At 39.1% G+C, this 21,667-nt stretch overlaps 1 protein-coding gene across 1 annotated transcript in view; it reads right to left on the reverse strand.

Annotated features, from left to right (window-relative positions):
* The window catches only part of Stil (STIL centriolar assembly protein), a 47,994-nt gene that overhangs the window by 10,528 nt on the left and 15,799 nt on the right, over positions 1-21,667 (reverse strand). The window contains exons 8-14 of the mRNA XM_052718379.1: positions 20,841-20,927; positions 17,292-17,442; positions 15,502-15,611; positions 12,672-12,786; positions 9,444-10,382; positions 4,225-4,390; positions 1,561-1,789 (exon numbers count right to left, since the gene is read on the reverse strand). Coding sequence (XP_052574339.1) covers positions 1,561-1,789; positions 4,225-4,390; positions 9,444-10,382; positions 12,672-12,786; positions 15,502-15,611; positions 17,292-17,442; positions 20,841-20,927 — 1,797 coding nt within the window. The remainder of the gene's footprint in view (positions 1-1,560; positions 1,790-4,224; positions 4,391-9,443; positions 10,383-12,671; positions 12,787-15,501; positions 15,612-17,291; positions 17,443-20,840; positions 20,928-21,667) is intronic.

Consider the following 21,667-nt stretch of genomic DNA (forward strand, 5'->3'; position numbering starts at 1 on the left):
ACAGATATATATGCAGGTAAAATATTCACACTCATAAAAATTAATTAATTAAAAAAGAATTAATTCAGGGAAGATAAAAGGTAAATCATGGTTCTTTTTTGAGTTTCTGATATTATTCTAAATAAAATGTATAAAGACTTGGGGCTCCTTCTGTCAGTAAACATTTATTTAGACGCTAACATGAGCTGGACATGGTAGTGCATACCTATAATCCCAGCCCTCAGGAGGCTGAGGCAAGAAGATCAAGAATTCAAAGCCAGCTTGTGCTACATATCAAGTTCTAGGACAGCTGGACTGTCTAAATGAATGAATGAATGAGCTAACGTGGGGAGATACTGTGTCAAAGATAGAGAAAGAAATATGATCACCACCCTGCTCCAGGAACTCAATTTTGCTGGGGAGATGTACACATGTACACAAAAGGTTTTTAAATTAACTAGTACTCACATGAACATTTAATTGAATCTGTGATCAAAACAGTATTATAAAATAAAAGACGTGTTTCTCTTAGTTTTTTAGAGGTACAAATTCATTGTTTTAACTATTATATAATCAAATAATTTAAAATATCAGTTAGTATCACAAGGCTTTTAATCTGAAAAAAAAAAATCTACTGCTTGTCTCATGCTATTTTAAAGAACACTTGCTAAATTTTGCCAGCCAGATTTACTGAGGATCTAAATAGATCATTTGGAATCATTAATAGAAAATTTCATAATGGAAAAACTTCAAACATAAGTGTAAAGTGTTTAACAAGACATCATATGCAATGTTTCAAAATTTACCATTTTGTTAATTTTGTTTTGTTTCTATATTTAGTCAGTTCATTTATTATTTTGAAGCAAACATATAAAATGGCATTTTAAATGTGAGTAGTTGTCTCTTTCAAATATAATTGCATGGTCCCTTGGAACTCTGTACTATGAGAATCTCGAAGGTGAGGTCTGAGCACAGAGAATGCTGAAGGTTTTTTCAGATGTTGGGATTCATTCAGATTAACACATCCAACAGTTGACTGAGAGGACAGCTGAAGAGAGTTGAGAATTCTCCATTATACTGACACTTACTTTGTCAAGACATTAATGAAAATGCAGTAAGTATATCAATGTCTCAAAGAGGAAGAAAATGTGTACATTGGTGACTGTAATAAATAATAGTGCATGCTATACTTCAGAATTACAGAGCAGATTTTAAATGTTTTCACCACAAAAAGTATATGAGGTCATAATTTTGATTGCCAGATTTAATTATTCTGTACTATGTATATAAATGTAAAAATCACATTCTAAGCTGGGCAAAGGGCATGCACCTTTAATTCCAAGAGGCAGAGAAAGGTAGATCTTTGTGAGTTCAAGGCCAGTCTATACAAAGTGAGGTCCAGGACTGCCAGAACTACATAGAGCCCAGTCTCAAATAAACAACAAACAACCCCCCCACAAAACAAAACACAGCCCCCAAATATAAAATATATTCAATTCTTAGCACAGCAAAGAAAGAAAATGTTAAAAAACAAAAACAAAAAAAAAAAGGTAGGTGAAACAATGAATGGAAGACTCTTACTTGGATTCAGGAAGTGGATGATTAAATTCTTCCACAGCAAGATTGCTTTCTTCAAAACTGGGAATGTCAACTGCTTTTAATGAAGATGCACTACCTGGTGGACTTGTCACTTCGTTATTAATATCAACAGAAAAATTCATGTCTTCACTGGAAATCTTGGTGTCATCTTGCTTTTGCTGTGGGTCAGGCTCTTGGTCATTACCCGCTGCATTCCAAAACAAGCTAGCACCTAGAGGTTAAATGAATTCAGATACTAAAACAAAGAGTCAACTAGAGAAAGGACAAGTGTAAAAGCTTGTAAAGACCATCTACATGGTCTTAACAAAATTACACTGTTTCAAATGACCTTAAGAAAATGTCACAAAGAGAAATAGATGAAAGAGAGAAAACCAGTGGCAAGGAAAGGGGACATCCTGTGTCCTGCTTGCTCAAGAGCAGTCTCTGCTCCTCCAATTAAGGTACAGTGGCATGCCTGTAATTCAGCACTCAAGAAGCTGAGGATATGTATTGAGTTTAAGGCCAATCTGGGTTACATCAGTGGGAGTCTGTCTCAAAATAAATTGGAAATACCCCAGGAGAAAAATATACATGAAAAAAAAATCAAAGATCTGTAAATTCATAGGTTCTCTGGTTTTGATCCTTAAGTAGAGTGTTCTAGGAAACTGTCCACAAGGCACACACACTATCAGGTGGGTATTTAAAAATTCAAGTGCTCTGGGGATAAGGAGATAGCTCAGTGTGCGAACTGCTTGCACAAGGACCTGAATTTGGGTCCCTAGCACCTATTTAAATGCCACCCGCTGGCCAGCAGCCTAGCTGAAACAGCAAGTTCCAGGTTTAAGAAAGACTCTGTCTCAAAAAATAAAGCAGAGATGCAAATGAGAAGGCAGACTGATATCAACTTCTGGCATCTATTCATACCTACAAGGTTCAGCACACCTGAACACACATGTGCACACATGCATATAAAACACATACACATTTAAAAAAAAACAACAAAAATCCAGTGCTTCTCTAATGTCATGAGCCATTTGTACATGCTTTCAGAGCCAATCTACATCCTATTTATTTATACTTTCTGTTACATAAACTCACTTTATTTTTACCTAGCTTCACCACTTCTGTGAAGTCACCAGTTTGATAGGCTAGTCTGACCTTTTCCATTACACATAAGAAAAATTAATTGGGCTGGAAAGAAGTCTCACTGGTTAAGAGCAATTGTTCTTGCAGAAGACCTGGGATTGGCTGCCAACACTCATATGGTTATTCACAACCATCCTTAACTCCAGTTCCACAGGATCTAACGACCTCTTCTGACCTCTGCTAGCATCAAACATACAGCTGGTGGACATACATACATATACGCAGGTAAAAAACTCATACACATAAAGCTAGAAGAAAAACAGATTTACAAAAACAAGACACTCATCTGTATACTACCTCAAATAATCTCTTGTACCACAACCCATGTATATTTTCCACCCTGGGCAACACTGTTAACGTAATGGTTTGAAGAAGCAAAGAATATAAGTTGAAATGGTTTTTTCTTCCTTTCCTTTTATTTTTTATTTATTTATTTATTTTTTTTTTGGTGTTTTTCGAGACAGGGTTTCTCTGTGCAGTTTTGGCGCCTGTCCTGGATCTCGTTCTGTAGACCAGGCTGGCCTTGAACTTATAGAGATTCACTTGCTTTTGCCTCCCGAGTGCTGGGATTAAAGGCGTGCACCTGCACCACCACCACCACCACCACCACCACCCAGCTTTTTATTTGTTTTTGAGACAAGGTATAGAGCCCAACTTGGCCGCAAACTCAAGACGCTCCAGAGCACTGGGACTACAGACATGCACCACATGAAAAAATTTTGTTTTGAGTGATTTTATGATAATAAATCAATAACATCAAGGTTTAACTTTGCATTCATATTTTTTTAGGAAAAAAAAGAATTTAAAAAGTTGTAATAGGTCCTGCCTACTCTATACCTTTAGAGAAAGTTAAGTATATATAAAATAAATATGCTTCTAAAAGTTTCTTAGTTCAAATGACTATTAATAATTTGCTTTGGAACTTGGCAGTGGTGGTGCATGCCTTTAATCCCAGCACTCGAGAGGCAGAAGCAGGCAGCTCTCTGTGAGTTCGAGGCCAAAGTGGTCTACTGAGTGTTCCAGGATAGCTAGGGATACACAAAACCAAAACCAAACCAACCAACCAATCAACCAAACACAACTACAATATAGTAAATACAGAATTTTATAAGACAGAAAACCACTATACTTCCCCTCACTTTGTGTGTGTTCTGTATGAGTGTGTACATGTGTGTATGCTGGTGTGAACACACACGTACATACACATATGGATAGCAGAGGTCACTGTCAGGTGTCTTTCTCTACCACTCTCCACCCTATATTTTGAGAACTGAACCCACAGCTCACTGGCTGGGCAAGACGTGATAGCCAGACTGTCTCATTCTTCCCAGGATTATATATAGATGCTCATTACTGCACCTGGCTTTTCACATGGGTGCTGCAGATCTGAACTTGGATCCTTAAGTTGTGTGGCAGGCACTGTACTAAACCATCTCCTCATCCCCTCCTCCATTCCTTTCTTTTAAAAGGCAAACATGAGAAGCATTAAAAACTAATTTCTTACAGTTGAAATCAAGTTACCTGTGCTCACTGCAATGCTTACACTTTTTCTCATGTGCAAGCCGGGCGAAGGCTGGACTTCCATGGAAACCAGCTCCACTTGTCTTGCTGTTTTCCCAGTGTCTTCCACAGTGCTTGTCTTAGGGGAGCCAGGATTTAGAGACTGTGCTTCCAATAAGCGCTGAATCTGTATCAATTAAAAACATGCATTAAGCAGACAAAGGCAATCAACAAGACTGGTAGCAGAGTTTAGTAACAAATTACAAATACTCCAGTTATTAGAGATGACTTTTAACTTGTGTTTTCTCACAATATAATTAAATCATACCATGAGACTTAGTGCAGACAGCCGTTACCCTTAGTTACTAAGACCCACTTTCATTAAGTATAAATTTAAAAGTGAAGCATACAGGTGGTTAGATTAGGATCCATAAATTGACACTTATGCAGAAAAGTCTGAATGGCTTCAAATCATACTTTTTATTCAAATACTTCAAATCAATGCATTTTATTCCTACTTCACTTGTAAGTCAAATACCAATGGAGATGGAGGTACACCCTGAGCTTCATTTACCAAATATTGAACATTTTACACAAGATTCTTTTTATAAAGGTTAGTCAAAACTGCTCGTGTTTGGCCACATTGAAATAAAATCCTAACAAACAACAGCTAACACTGTCTGGTTCTTTCTTGTCTGCGAGACACTTGTACCACAGTTATTTATTTTAGGTGTATGAGTGTGCTGTCTGCATATATGTCTGAACACCTACATGCCTGATGTCCATGGAGGCCAGAAGAGAGCACTGGATTCCCTGCGGCTTGAGTTACAAGCAGTTAACACGGCTGTGCGCCACCATGTGGATGCTGGGAACTGAACCTGGGTCCTTTAGGAGAGCAGCCAGTGCTCTTAACCACTGAGCCATCTCTCCAGCCCTATGCCACAGGGTTGTGACAATTCCATGAAGAGGACACTAATAAAATTCATTTTACGGGTTAGAAACTTGAAACATGACAGTTACCTGTTGAGATTGTATGACAAGTAGCAACACTGAGGTCTCAACATTAAGAGCCTTCCCTCCCGCCTTTTCAAACAGAGATGTAATTTATAAACATCAGAATTCACCAGTTCTGAAGTTTATAGTATATTCACAAAATGTGAAACAATAATCACTATTAATTTAAGATCATTTTTTCAAATTATAAAAATCTCAGTATGATTCATTCCATTCCTTACCACTACCCTCTCCTGCCCTTTGTACCCACTAACACACCTAGCTCTCTAGTATGTTGATTCTGGACATTTCATGTAGACAGAACTAACTAAGCCTTGCGTCTAGCTTCTTTCTCTTTACATAAAGCTTTTAAGATTAACTGCAGCATTTATCAATGCTTTTGACTGTTGAATATTCCACTGTGTGGATATGCTCACTGAGTTAATCCATCGAGCAAGCTGATGGACAACCAGGCTGTTTATAATTTGGCCTATTGTGAATGATGATGCTATGGACATTTATACACAGGGTTTTTTGTTTTATTTTGATTTTTGTCCTGTTGTTTTAAGATGGGGTCTTGCTAAGTAGTCCCAGTGACCTAAGCCTCACTCTATTGCTCAGGCTGGCTCCAGCTTGATTCCTCTCTCTCTGCATCTCCTGGCTGTCCCACCACAGCAGTGTATGTACAGGGTTTTAATTTTTCTTGAATATATACTGGAGTGAGGGACATCCCCCTTTATTTGTTGTATTGTTGATTATTTTTGTTTTTTTTTCCCTAAAAAATGGTACTATATGGTAATAATTTTAGGATTCATGCAACAGTACTATTATGATTGACTAGTCTATTTCATTTTAGTGAACTAATATAATTTCAATAAGGTTGCTTTTCCATGGCTACACAACCTATATTGGCTGGAAACTGAATTATAATCTAAGGAATCTGTCTGTTCAATTCATTTGCCCATTCCATTAAGTATCATACCAAAAACTACTGTGAATACTAGAGGAGGAGCAACCTTGGGGACCCTTTTGTAAACTGGGAAAGTGCTCCACCTCTGAGCTACAGCTCTATCTACCCAAGGCTGGGTATCTCTGAACTTTTTAGATAAACATTTCCTTTGACTTCACAATTTACTTCTGCCAAGCCCCAGGACCTGAGTCTGGTCTCCGGGACCCATATGGTGAAAGGAGAGAACTGGATCCTGTAAACTCTTGACTTCCACATGCATACCATGGTTAACATGAACACGAACACACACACACACACACACACACACACACACACACACACACACACAAAACGTAATAAAAAATTTTTAAGTTTACTTCTAGAGATCTATGGCACATTGATATTAGCATATATGCAGCTGAAAATGTGAATAAAAGATGCAAGTCAGTGGGCTGGAAAGACAGTTCAGCTGCTAAAGTATTACAACTGAAAGATGCAAAAATGTAAAAAAAATACATAAAATTAAATGCACTGAAACAAAACAAAACAAAACAAAATTAAAAAAAACCCTACAAGTACAGGGACGTCCACTGATTGCAATAGAAGAAAGTTCAAAGTATTGACAGAACAGAACAAAACAATTAATTAGAAAGCTCATGTGTACATACTCTTAGAAAATGACCCAAAGCCGGCCGGTGGTGGTGCATGCCTTCAATCCCAGTACTCGGGAGGCAGAGGCAGGAAGATTTCTGTGAGTTCCAGGCCAGCCTGGGCTACAGAGTGAGTTCCAGGACAGGCTCCAAAGCTACACAGAGAAACTCTGTCTTGAAAAAAAAACAACAACAACAACGCCTGTGCGCCTGTCATGGGAGCATCGGGGAGGTGGGGACACCGGGGAGGTGGGGACAGGTTGATCCCTCAGGCTCACTGAGCAGACTAAGTCCCAGGTCCCACTGAGAGACTGTCTCCAAAACATTTTTAAACACACAAAGAACCACTGGGTTGTACACTTTAAACAGGTAAATTGCGTTATATGTGAATTACGCATCAATAACATCAAAATATACCTATTTGCCATCTCATTATCCTGAGATCTCTCAAATCCTCTATCTGGAACTACTATCAGTAGTTCCATGTTTCTTTTGTATGTTTCCTGTTCTTTCAATGCATATGTAGATATCTGTATATTTAATCCACTCAAATATGTATTACTCTGAAATTGCTATCATCTACAAAATATTTCTTGTTCTTCTTGGTCAATAATAAGAATAATAGTAATAATTAATAATAATGATAAACACAAGGTGAACAACTCCTGAGGAACAACATGTAAGGCTGACCCTAGGCCCCCAGATGCACGCACACACATGTGCACCCATGCCTAGAGTTCCTTAAAAAAGGAAAAAAATTATGAGGAAAATATAGTGTTTACAGAAAAAAATTTCTATGTCATATTTTATGTAATGCTAATCTAGATGAGAACTCACAGTCTATAAATACACATTATAAGTAGCTAATATTTTTAAATAGCTTAACAAATCTCTTTAGGTTGATTAGCCTTTTCTCAAACAAGACAGAAAATAAATGATAATTCTTTTCAATGTAAATAGTTTATTACTTAACTATATTAACATTTTTGGTTTAAGTATTTAATGATTTATTAAAATCCAAATTTATGTAAATCTCAAAGAACGGACCTCTATTTAAAAAATGGAAAAGCTGGGGCTGGAGAGATGGCTCCCAGCACCTGCACCAGGTGGCACACAACCACCTCTAACTCTAGTTCCAGGGGACATAGTGCCCTCTGCCGCCTCTGGCACAGGCATGCAGATGGTGCACATAAACTCATGCAGGTACACACATACACTTACAAAGTCACTTAAAAATGAAATGAAGGCCGGGCGGTGGTGGCGCACGCCTTTAATCCCAGCACTCGGGAGGCAGAGCCAGGCGGATCTCTGTGAGTTCGAGGCCAGCCTGGACTACAGAGTGAGTTCCAGGAAAGGCGCAACACTACACAGAGAAACCCTGTCTCGAAAAACCAAAAAAAAAAAAAAAAAAAAAAATGAAATGAAGCAGAATTTTCTCAGGTGTTCCTACCCAAAGAATTTAAAGCAGAATTTGAAAATCTTTGTCTTTTTTGGTAAAATGCAATTTTATTAAAGATTTTAAAATGTTATTTATTTTTACTTTAACCACTGAACCATCTCTCCATCCACCCTCCTTTTTTAAAAGATAGGGTATTATAGAGCCTGGGATGGCCTCAAAAAAAACTTTAAAACAAAGATTTTTCTAAATAACACATTACACAGAGTAGTCACCTATTTGTATAGTTATAGGACAAGAAAAACATGAGCCCACATTGCAAGTTATTTTCACTAGCATTGGTCGCAAAGAGAACAACGGGTTTGGTTTATGCATGTGGAAAAAGGATGTTGATGAAATGAGGGGAAAGGCAAACCCAGACTAAACTTTGAATGAGGCTATATTAAAAGATTAAGAACCCTGCAATAAAAGTCCTGAAGAAAGGTAACACTGCGGAATAAAATGAGTGGAACGAGACTTACACAGACACAGAGACAGCTAAATATGGTGATGCACATCTGTAATTCCAGTCTAGGCCCCATGAGACCATGTCTCAAAAACCAACACAAATAAAAACAAGCAGATACAGAGGTTCTTAACTGGTCTCTTATGTAGTAACTGGTCTCAAATACAGTAGCAATAAAGACTCACTGGCTAAAGTGAGTATACATAAAGACTGACAAACTAGAGACATGCCAGCCTTTGTATTCAGCTGTATAAAAAGGCTTATAGACGCCGGGCGGTGGTGGCGCACGCCTTTAATCCCAGCACTCGGGAGGCAGAGCCAGGCGGATCTCTGTGAGTTCGAGGCCAGCCTGGACTACCAAGTGAGTTCCAGGAAAGGCGCAAAGCTACACAGAGAAACCCTGTCTCGAAAAACCAAAAAAAAAAAAAAAAAAAAAACCAAAAAAAAAAAAAAAAAAAAAGGCTTATAGACAATGGAAAGAAAATGCAGTTTTGTTATAGGTTAGGAGCCACAGAGAGAAGGCTTGCTCTCTTGTCCTAGCCCTACTAACCAGCAAAATGGAGCAGGGTTAAATTATTCTCTCTGATCCTCACTTTATCTGTAAAACAAGAGGGACTAGAATTCAGCTTCTAAGGCCTCTCTGGTTCTAGAATTCTATAGTGCTATAAAGCACAATCACTGTAGAGTCGCCAGATATTAAGGAAATATATTAAGAATTTAAGAGTATCAAGAAAGTTTCACACAAACCTGTGCCTGAAGTAGTCTCAGCTGCCTGTCCTGCTCTGTGACAAAGCGATATGCATCAGGAGACAGTCCCATCATGCCATTGTCTGGCACCTTGCTGGGTGTGTGCATGCACATGGCACAAGTCTGTGGTACACATGAGTCCATATGTGAAGGTCCTGCTATAGGGGACGGCTCTGCATTGTTGTGGGGAGAATAGCCAGCCATGCCTCCCTGAGGTTTCATGGCCACAGGGCTACTCGAAGAGTAGATGGCATTATGACACAGAGATGGACATCCACTTGAATGAAATAATGCATGTTTTGGAAGGGCTTCATTTCGGAGGTCTTGAATGGACCCTGCTGTATTTCCCTGCCAAGAATTTATTGTATTATACTGAATATGGCCATGATGTTGACAACAGTTGCAGATATTTGTGGGATAGTAAGATGGTAGCGAAGGAGTAGGTACTTGAAGCTCCATTGGTCTTGCTGAATTATGAGGTGAAAAAACAAAATTGTGTGGGTGGGCTTGTGGAGCAAGTGAGGGCTGCCTAGAATTCATTGTGGAAGGTCTCATAGGACAGTCTTCTTTCTGCATGCTCCCAGCAGAAACTGCTTGAAGTTTCTCAGATACAGCAGGAGAAGGTGCATTAAGAAATGGTTTAGCATTAGTGTTCCTGAAATGGGGCCTTTCTTTCTTACAGGTAGGTGACTGCTTCCCTCTGCATTGTCTCAGAGCGGAGTCCTGGCTTAACTGATTAGGTGTTCCCTTCAGGGACGGCTCCCCAGCGTCAGCCTCTGAGCTGTGTTTGTCATCACAAAGCTCAGGCTGCAGCGGCTTCATCAACAAAGGATTCTCCACAGTCATCATTTCCAACGGGTCAGACTGATGACTTGAGTCTGTGAAGTTGCTGTCTAACACAAGCGAAAGTTCAGGGACGGACGGCTGGATCTGAGAAATCTACAAATGGAAGCACAGAGGAAATTCTTAGGAAACTTGCTTGCTCTATTTTCCTTAGACAAGTATTTCCCAAGTAATGTCCAGTTACATATTAAGATTTGGGCCGGGCGGTGGTGGCGCACGCCTTTAATCCCAGCACTCGGGAGGCAGAGCCAGGTGGATCTCTGTGAGTTCGAGGCCAGCCTGAGCTACCAAGTGAGTTCCAGAGAGGCGCAAAGCTACACAGAGAAACCCTGTCTCGAAAAACCAAAAAAATAAAAAAAAAATAAAAAAAAAAATAAAAAAAAAAAAGATTTGTCCATTATTTAGACTATCAACAAATATTTTCTGGGTCCATAGCAGGCAGCAGAAATATCATTGTGAGCACAGTAAATGAGGTTGTTGCCCTCAAATATAGGTAATTATCCCCCAACTTATTTAGTTTTTTGAGAGTAGGTGTGGTAGTTTGAGGGTATTTGGCCCCCAAAGTCTCATAGGGAGTGGCACTATTAGGAGGTGTGACTTTGTTGGAGTGGGTATGGCCTTGTTGGAGGAAGTGTTTCACTGTGGAGGCCAGATCTGAGGTCTCCTATGCTCAGGATACCACCCAGTATCAGTCAACTTCCTGTTCCCTGAAAGCCAAGACACAGCCAGCCCAAAGTCAGCCTGCATGCCGCCATGCTCCCTGCCATGATGATAATGGACTGAACCTCTGAAACTTATAAGTGAGCCGCCCCAATTAAATGTTTTCCTTTTAAGAGCTGCCATAGTCATGGTATCTCTTCACAGCAATAAAAACCCTGATTAAGACACTAGGTTTCTCTACATAGCCTTGGCTGTCCTCAAACTCACTGTGTAGACCAGTCTGGCCTCTAACTCAGAGATCCGCCTGCCTTTGCCTCCCGCTGGAATTAAAGGTGTGTAGCTACCCCCCACTACTCCACCCCAGGATCCCAGATTTATTTAAAATGGAAGTCCTTTTATTATGACATGATTAACATTGTCTAGATTACAGAACAAAAAAATGGGAAAGTGTATTATACTATAGTTTCTTACCCTCACTGCCAAAAAAATTTACCAGGTAGGATGCTTCAACAATTGCAACTGCCCATGTTAATGTTCCTCTAAGAAATAACACTCTGCCAGGTGGTAGTGGCATATGCCTGTAATCCCAGCACTTGGGAGTTAGAAGCCAGCCTAGTCTACAGAGTGAGTTCCAGGATAGCCAAGGCTACACAGAGAAACCCTATCTTGAAAAACCAAACCAAAAAAAAAACCAAAAAACAAACAACAACAACAACAACAAAAAACCCACTTCAATAAACACTTCAAAATATTTTTCCACTAATGTCACCCAGCTATTTCTTTTACTTATATTAAATAAAAGAGATGGCGGGCGGTGGTGGCACACGCCTTTAATCCCAGCACTCGGGAGGCAGAGCCAGGCAGATTTCTGTGAGTTCAAGGCCAGCCTGGTCTCCAAAGCGAGTTCCAGGAAAGGCGCAAAGCTACACAGAGAAACCCTGCCTCGAAAAACCAAAAAAAAAAAAAATAAAAAAAATAAAAATAAAATAAAAGAGATGGGAATGAACATAAAATCCATTGTACTATACTACACTCTATAGTATTGTATAATATAGTTCCAGGGGATCTGACATAATACAGGCAAAATATCAGTGTACATTAAATAAATAAATCTTAGAAAAAGAGAGAGAGAGAGAGAAAGATGCTCGGGAAATTTAAAATACCCAACACAAACAGACTTTTCAAGGGAAAGTTGCCAACCATACTAATTTTTAAAAGTCTTCCGTTGGTTTTCCTTTCAATTAAGTCCAATTAAGGTAAACATTTCTCAAATTATTTACTAGTTGGTAGCAATTTTTAAAAAAGCATGACAAGCAAAGGTCATTGGCAACTAACCTCTAATGCAAGCAGGATGTTTTCTGAGTACAGTACCAAAACTAATGTCAGGCGCGGGTGACAGAACGCTGAGTCCATGTGAGTGCTGGAACCACCAAATTCTGAAGCCAAAGCCCCAGGACTGGAGTCCCACAACTGTTTACTAGTTGTGTGATCGCAAACAGCTAAGCAACTGAAACCTTGGTTTCCTTATACCTCTGTATACATTCCTACCTATATGTGAACTACGCATATACTGTTACTTCATTATATGCACCTGTGAGATATATACATATATTCCTACATAGAGATATAATCTTATAATAGCTAGAATGACTTATCCAAGCATGAGGTGGTGCTTTACTATATAAGATTTCTAGCTGAAGGTGAGTTCATTTTTTAGAGCACTACCTTCTCACTCACTGGGTGAGGACTGGGCATCGGTCTTGGAGAAAAATCTTCATCTTCAAAGTCAGCGTCATGTTTATTTATTGGTGTTTTCCCAGGAGATACTTTTTGGGGAGATCTAAAGAGTAGAAGAAGAGACAAGAAAAACCTTCAGTAAACCAGGGTTTTTTCCTATTTGAAATGTGCTGATGTCATTTAGTAAATACTGAAACATATAATTTAGTACCTGACAGCTACAGATGATTTTCTTAGGTCAGTTTAGTTTACCAGGAAAGGTGGTCTATTCAGGTTTAGTTAAGTAACTGCCCCATTTACCCAATCACTCAAAGTTTAACCCTACTTTATGAAATGCTACAGTCCATCAATAGTCACTGAACACCTTCTGGTTGACCACACTGACCAATGCAGAAAGAAAGCTTAGCACTTATGGGAAATGTGTTATAGTGTGACAGATACGCACTCTGCAATGGTTAAACTCTGAAATGTGTTCCATAGGCTCAGGTTTTGAAAACTCAAAACCTGACCCCAGCTTGTAGCAGTCTTTTGAAGGTCATGGAACCTTCAGGAGGTAGGGCCTGGCTGTTGGAAGTAGGTCAGTTAGAGCGGATCTTTAAATGTTACATTTGCTCCTGACTCCATCCTGCTGTATTCGTCCTGGCTCCCACATGTGAAGAGGCTACCGCCACTCAAGTCCCATCACTGCTGGGTGGAACAGCTTCTGTCACCATGCCTTCCCACCAAGAACTGCAATCATTCTGAAACAGTGAGCCATGCTAGCCTTTTCCTCCTTAGGATGTTCTGTCGGCTATTTTATCTGTTATAGCAATAACAGATGTAAAACTAAGACACATTCCAACAATACTCAACACTAAATACTAAATACCTGTATACTAAAAATAAACCTTGGCCGGGCGGTGGTGGCGCACGCCTTTAATCCCAGCACTCGGGAGGCAGAGCCAGGCGGATCTCTGTGAGTTCGAGGCCAGCCTGGGCTACCAAGTGAGTTCCAGGAAAAGGCGCAAAGCTACACAGAGAAACCCTGTCTCGAAAAACCAAAAAAAAAAAAAATAAATAAACCTTAAAAAAATATATCTGTGGTTGGTATGTAAAAATGAATAAAAACTTCTTAATAATAAAAAAATATAGTGACAATTAAAAAAATACTTAAAAATGGGCTGGAGAGATGGCTCAGAGGTTAAGAGCACTGACTGCTCTTCCAGAGGTCCTGAGTTCAATTCCCAGCAACCACATGATGGCTCACAACCATCTGTAATGATATCTGGTGCCCTCTTCTGGCCTGCAGACAGAACATTGTATACTAAATAAATAAATCTTTAAAAAAAAAAAAAAAAAAAAACTTAAAAAAATAACTTACATCAACTTGTCAAAGATTAGCTATAAATGGACACATCTCAGCCAACAGCACCACAAACAGATGAGAATTATGCTGCCTTTTATTACCAGTAATGATACACCATCAATCTCCTCTACATAAAATCTCAGAGGAAAGGAGATAAAAAGATGGTGAATTAACCGTAATCCTGAACAGAATAAAAGAACAAGTAGAGGCTTAAGGTAGACAAGTCAGTTCAATTATGGAGGAAAAATGGTACATAGCTTTGCACACTTGAGTTACTCTGTGGAATACTGGCTATTACTACATTTCTTTTCTCTCTCTCTCTCTCTCTCTCTCTCTTTTTGGTTTTTTGAGACAGGGTTTTACTGTGTAGCCCTGGCTGTCCTGGAACTCACTCTGTAGACCAGGATGGCCTCAGACTCAGAGATCTGCCTGCCTAAATCTGATGTCCTCTGACCTCTGAAGGCACTGCATGCACATGGTGCACATAAATACATGCACACAAAACACTCATACACATACAATAAATAAATCTTTTAAATTAAAAAAAAGTTAAAAAAAAAAAAAAGCTTAGGGATGTAGCTCAATAGTGGACCACTTGCCTAGCATCTAAGAGGCCCAGGGTTTGATCTCTGGCACTGCATCATCATCATCACCACCACCATCATCATCATCATCATCATCATCATCATCATCAAAACCAAAACCAAAACTTATTGTAGCAATATTAACAACAGTCAAGATATGAAGCAACCTAAATGTCTATCAACAGAAGAATGAATAAAGAAAATGAGTTTACTCAGCCACAAAGAGTGGGGTAATGAAATTTTCAGGAAAATGGATAGAACAGAGGATAATTTAACTGAAATAAACCAGATTCAAAATGATTAATGCTATATATGTTCTCTGATATGTGTGTGTGTGCCTGAAAACCAAGTAGGAACTATTTAAGGGCAAGAGAGAAGGGAGGAAGAAAGTGAAGTGTAAATATGAGCAAAGCACACTATGTATTTGTGAAAATACCATAGCAAATCTCATTATTTTGTATTCCTTCTAAACAAATGAATATAAAACCCGAAAAACAGACAAGACAGCGTTAGGATGATTTAAAAATAAAAATAATCTAACTAAAGAGTCAATGGGCAAACTTAAGATTTCAACAAACAAACAACCCCAGCATTCAAAGGCAGCTTTGAACTGAGTTTATCAAATAAGTTTACCAAAAATAATTGGAGGTCTTTAAAGAAAGCTATGCTTCTTTAATTTGGGGTGGGAGGGATGCATGCCTCCACATGTAGAGGTCAGAGGAACAACTCTGGGGTCGCTTCTCTCCTTCCACCTACACTTGGGATCCAGGGATCAAACTCAGGTCAACAGCAAGTGACTTTACCCAGTGAGTAAATAATATTTTAATCACTCAATAAAAACTAATAAGGAGTAAAGAAAATATACATGGTAATAAAGATTATCTTTTACCTCTTAACGGAAAGATTCTTGGAAATCTTGCTGAAAAACTCTGCTTCTGCATCTTGACTTTCGGCACTCAGTTCGAAATGGATTAGATTTTTGTCAGAAGGTTCAACGTTCTGAAATGAAGTAGGCTATAGTTTGAGATCTGACTTCCAATACCAAAGAATTCTATTTATCCAAACAGTGGCTCTGGATCATGCCAGAAGGAGCAGTTCTGACTTTTGTAACCTGCTTCTGTAGAATGCCTAGTTCCCTGCTTTGTATGTGAAAATGAAAACCTGACCCTGTATTAAGAAACTCACTCAGTAACCAGGGATTCAGTGAACATAACAATTATGTAAAAACACTTAAAAAAAAAAACATACTCATGAAATGATACAATCCATAAATGGATTCAAAGAAAACAAGTTGAGCTGAGTGAAACCTCACAGTTATGTGGAGCTATTCAGTACTCTTATAATAAAATAATGAATATATATTTTTATTACTTATCTTGAGACCTAGGATAAATAGTAATTAATGAAAAAGTAGTGTTTAAACCAGAAACAATGCAGACACATGTAGTCCTAGGTACTCAAGGAGGCTGAGATAGGAGGATTATTTGAGCCAAGGAGTTTGAAGCCAACCTGGGCAAAAAGAAGAGGGTGTCCTTTACCTTTTATTTCATTTATTTATTTGTTTGTTTGCTTGTTTAGTTAGTTTGTTAGTTGTTTTTTTTTGTTTTGTTTTGTTTTTTTAGATAGGGACCCTCTACATAGTCCTGGCTACCCTAGAACTCACTATGTAGACCAGGCTGGCCTATAACTCATAGAGATCCTTCTGCCTCTGCCAAGTGCTAGGATTAAAGGCATGTGTCACCACACCTGGCTTATCCTTAAAATTTAGTTTATATATGACAGTTTCAAAGACCTGCTTTCTCTGTAATGACCACCTAGATGCATCATTTATTTTTAGAAACAAGGTCTTAAAATGCAGGCCTGGCTCTTCTGGAACTCACTATGTAGACCAGGCTAGCTGCTGAACTCACAGATAACCACCTGCCTCTGTCTACTGAGTACTGGGATCAAAAGCCTGTGCCACTAGGCTTGGCTCCTAGATGCATTTTTATGTACTTCGTTGGATCTTCTGAGATTGGAGTTACAGATGGTTGTGAGTCACCGTGGGGATGCTGGGAACTGAACACAGGTCCTCTGGAAAAGCAGCCAGTGTTCTTAACCACTAAGTCATGTTTCCAGCTCCCATGAAAAATCTTTTATATAATATTAATTATATCCACATATTTTAAAAATAAGTGGTAACAAGGAAAACATTAACAAAATTAATCCTCAACACTACAGAATAATACAATGTATAAGCTACTGACAAAATGACTAGAAAAACAGGAAATGATGGTTAATCTTCACTATCAACTTGACTAGACTTACATTCACCTACATGGTCAAGGCATGTCTACATATTATTGGTGAAGGTGTTTTGGGAGAGGGCTAACTGATGAAGACACACCCAGAATGTGGATGGTACCATCCATGGGGTGAACCCTGACTGAAGCAAGGGTGTAAAAAAGATACAGTGGAGTGTCTGTATCCTGCGGCCCTGTTTCCAGGTTAGAAGAGGAGCTCTCTTCTCCCATAGTCCTACCTCCAGGATGGTCTGCTCTAGCACATGAGGACAACCTACCGTGGCCCGAACTCTGAAACTGCCAGCCCTAAGAAATCTCTCATTCCCTGTTTATCTCAGACACTTTGGTCAGAGTGATGAGCAAAATAACACACACACAGGCAAGTCTAAGCACTTACATTGAAAAGATGTAAAGTCTCCTTGTTGGTTAGTAACTGAAACTGAAGGCCAGGCGTCTTACTGTCACATGGAAGGCACTCATAAAATTCAGGTTCCTTATGCGTCAATGAATAAAGAACTACGATGAAATTTCCAGATTCTGAAAAAACCCTGAACAAAAAAATGGCATTGAATTAAAACTTAGTGCTAATAAGATTATATGGCACTGGGCGGGGGTGGTGCACACCTTTAATCCCAGCAGATCTCTGTGAGTTCAAGGCCAGCCTGGTCTACAGGGCAAGTTCCAGGACAGACTTCAAAGCTACACAGAGAAACTCTGCCTTGAAAACAACAACAACAACAACAACAACAACAACAACAACAACAAAAATTATATGGAAAGATCTTCCAGGTAAGTTTCTCAATCTAGTCAACAGACTGTTTAAAGTATGCATGTTTACTTTGTTATTTTTTAAAAAATTTGTTTATTTCTACTTTTAAAATAATTTATTTAATTTTATGTGCATTGGTATGAAGGTGTCAGATCCTCTAGAACTGGAGTTGTGAGACAGACAGTTGTGAGCTGCCATGTGGGTGCTGGAAATTGAAACCAGGTCCTCTGGAAGAACAGCCAGTGCTCTTAACTGCTAAGCCATCTCTCCAGTCCCCAAAGATTTATTTTTGTTTTATGTGAGTAAGTGTTTGTGTGCATGTATGTATCTGCACAATGTGCATGTCTGGTGCCCTTGGAGGCACAGAGCCAGTATGTGAGTCCTGGGAATCAAACCCGGGTCCTCTGCAAGTGCACTCAGTGCTCTTAACCCTGAGCCATCTTCCCAAAGTTCTTAACTTTCAATTAAGAAATATATTCTATAATAAATATATAAACACTCCTTATAAAGCATCAAAACAGGAATGTATAAAATGGAAAATGAAAGCTTCCATTTCAAAAATGAATATCTATACATATACAGATACACACACACACACACACACACACACACACACACACACACACAGAGAATATGCACACAATGGTATACACCTGTAGCTAAGTGGAAGCGTGAAAAAGGATCATTTGAGTCCCGGAGTTCAACACCCACCTGAGCTTTCACTGAACATTTACTGTCTATAGAAACTTAAAACAAGGTGAGTAATTGATAGCAGGGTCATGGTGGTGCACACCTTTAATCCTAGCACTAGAGAGGCAGAGGCAGGTAGATCTTGAGGCCAGCCTGGTCTACAGAGTTAGTCCAAGTTAGCCAGGACTACACAGAGAAACCCTGTCTTGAAAACCTGGAGGGGAAAAAAAAAAAAGACGAGTAATTGATAATAAAGCTTAACTGTACTAAACTACAGAAATGAACAACAATGAATATTCAGCACCCTGCGACTAAAGGGATAGTTTGGTAGTTGAACAGCCCTTCCTCCTCTTCCAGAAGACCAGGTTCAATTCCCAGCACCCACATGGTGCCTCACAACCATCTGTAACTCCAGTCCCATGGGACAGCATGTCCTCTTCTAGCCTCCATGAATAGTGGGAATGCACGTGATGTATAGACATACATGTAGATCAAACACCCATACACATAAAATTAGTAATAATACAAATTTTAAAAAGAAAAAAACACTTAGCACCCTTCCTCTCTTTTTGTTTGTTTGTCTGTGACAAGAACTCACATAATGTAGGCTGGCTTGGAACTCGCTCTGTAGCCCAGGCTGGCCTCAACAAACTGGTCCTCCTGCCTTAGCCTTCCAGTGCTAGGATTATAGGTAAGGTAGGCCTTATTATGTCTGGCTTGTTCACTTGGAAAGGTGAATAAAATATAAAGAGTATAACTATAAAAGCATCTAAAAAAAATTACAGGGATTCTTCTATTTTAGTAATACTCCCAGAGTGGGAAAAGCCTAAGCAAGAAAGAAAAATGATAAATTTGACTTAAAATAAAATATCTTGGGGTTGGGGCTAGAAAGATGGCTCAGCCATTAAGAGCACCTGCTGTTCTTCTAGAGGACCTGAGCTTGATTCCCAGCACCCACTTGTTATAAGCACCTGTAACTCCAGTTCTGCTATGGGATGTCTTTCTGTATGCTGTGAATGTGTGTTGCTCTGATTGGTTAATAAATAAAGCCATTTGCCTATGGCAGGGCAGGATGGAGCCGGACAGAAAAATCCAAGGGAGATAATAAAGGAGAAAGGAGAGGAGACGGAGAGGAGGAGGAGACGCCATCCCGCTGTCAGGGAGCAGCATGTAATGACTCACAGGTGAAGCCACAGAGCACGAGGGGACATATAGATTAATAGAAATGGGCTGAGTTTAGTTATAAGAGCTAGCTAGCAAGAAAATTGAGCCATAGGCCATGGCCATGCAATTCATAATTGATATAAGCCTCCATGTGTTTATTTGGGACTGAGCAGCTGCAGGACTGGGTGGAACACAGGAAAACTTCCAGCTACACAGTTCTGGGGCTTTCTTCTGGCCTCTCCGGGCACCAAGTATGCAAATAGTACACAGACATACCTGCAGGCAAAACACACTTAGAACAAAATAAACAACACAACACAACAAAATAAAATAATTTTTTTTTTAAAAGCTTGGGGTGTAGGTCAGAGACATACAAAGCTTTGACTTGGAGACCCAGCACCATCAGGAAATAGAATACAGTCTAGGAAAAATATTGTAACTAAAATTAAATGAAGTAACAATCCCAGTGAAGAAAGTTTTGTTCTAAGTATGTATTATATGGGCAAAGAGAAATAGGGAAAGAGAAAAAGGAGGGAAGTGCATGGCCTTACAAATTAATATGAGAAAGATGCACAATCCAAGAGAAAATAGCCAAAGACAGCACCCAGAAGAGGTCATAGATGCTGCAAAAGACCATGCTGCTTCTATTAGATTAGCAAAGATTATCAAAGGCATTTGTAACCCAAAACAGCAGCTCATGCCTATAGTTCTAACACTCAGAGGCTAGGGCAGCAAGATTGCCCCTGAGTTCAAATTCAATCTGGGCTACACAGTGAGTTCAAGGCCATTTTGGCTAGAGATTAAGACCTTGTCTCAAAAGACTGTAGAGAAAGCAAACAAAGGCTTTCCACTCACCTGTTTTGAGCTTATATCCTTCTTCTCTGCCTTTCTGTCTAGCCACACTAGCATCCTTACTGTGTGATCTTTCACTCAGAGCCTATGCCTACCCATGATAGCTACACAGCTTACCTTCTTAAGGATTCTTTTTCTTTTAAAGATCTATTTATTGATTATGTATACAGTGTTCTGTCTGCATGTTTGCCTGTATACCAGAAGAAGAAATCAGATCTTATTATAGATGGTTGTGAGCCACCATGTGGTTGCTGGGAATTGAACTCAGGACCTCTGGAAGAACAGTTAATGCTCTTAACCTCTGAGCCATCTCTCCAGTCCAAGGTTTATTTTTCTTAAAGTATGCATTTATTAAGTATTGTAAGATATTAAAACAGTATATGTATTATACAATTCACTATATTATAAACCAATACAATATAAACAGGGAAACAATCAAACTAAAATACTATAGAGTGAAATATCACTTGCCTTTCCTGAATAGAAGAACTGAACACGTATCTCAAGCAGCAAGCCCATACCTGAGGGCTATAGATATGTATAATTCCAGAGAGCCAACTAAAAGAAGAAGACAGAAAGTATATAATAATCAGCCAAGTATGGTGGCACATCTGTGGTCCCAACACCTGGAAGCTGAGACAAATTCTAGGGTAGCATGGGCTATAATAGGGAGATTTTACCTCAAAATAAAAACAAAAATAAAAGGAAAACCCCTACAGTTAATTAGAAATCACATTGATAATTCAGAGGCAGACTACATCAATATCTACGTTTATATAAATATATCACATCTACAGACAGAAAGATAAGTGCATGCCCTTTGTTCTCTTTCACTTGGATGTAGGAGAGAAAAATGGTTTGTGGAGATAAAAGTAGGATATCCAAATAAATTAGCCTGGACTGGAAATGAGCTGAATTAGAGGAAACTAAAGCTTGTGGCTTAAAACTAGAATTGTGAAAAGAATCAAATGCTATAATATATACATATAGGTAGCCCAAAATATAGAGATACTTTATAAAAAACAAACAAATGCCACCATCATTTTTTTCTTTCTTTCTTTCTTTTTTAAAGACAGGATTTCTCTGTGTAGCCTTGGCTGTCCTGGAACTCTATAGACTAGGCTGGCCTTGAATTCACAGAGATTCGCCTGCCTCTGCCTCCCAAGTGCTGGGATTAAAGGTTTGCCGCTGCCGCCGCCGCCGCCGCCGCCGCCACCACCACCACCACCCAGCCACAATTACTTCTTTTTCACTGTGTTTATTTTTTATAGTGCCCATTTCACAGGTAAGTCATATAT

This window comes from Peromyscus californicus, unplaced genomic scaffold, assembly GCF_007827085.1.
Source record: "Peromyscus californicus insignis strain IS unplaced genomic scaffold, ASM782708v3 Scaffold_5__1_contigs__length_169319896, whole genome shotgun sequence".
In the NCBI taxonomy this organism is placed as follows: domain Eukaryota; kingdom Metazoa; phylum Chordata; class Mammalia; order Rodentia; family Cricetidae; genus Peromyscus; species Peromyscus californicus.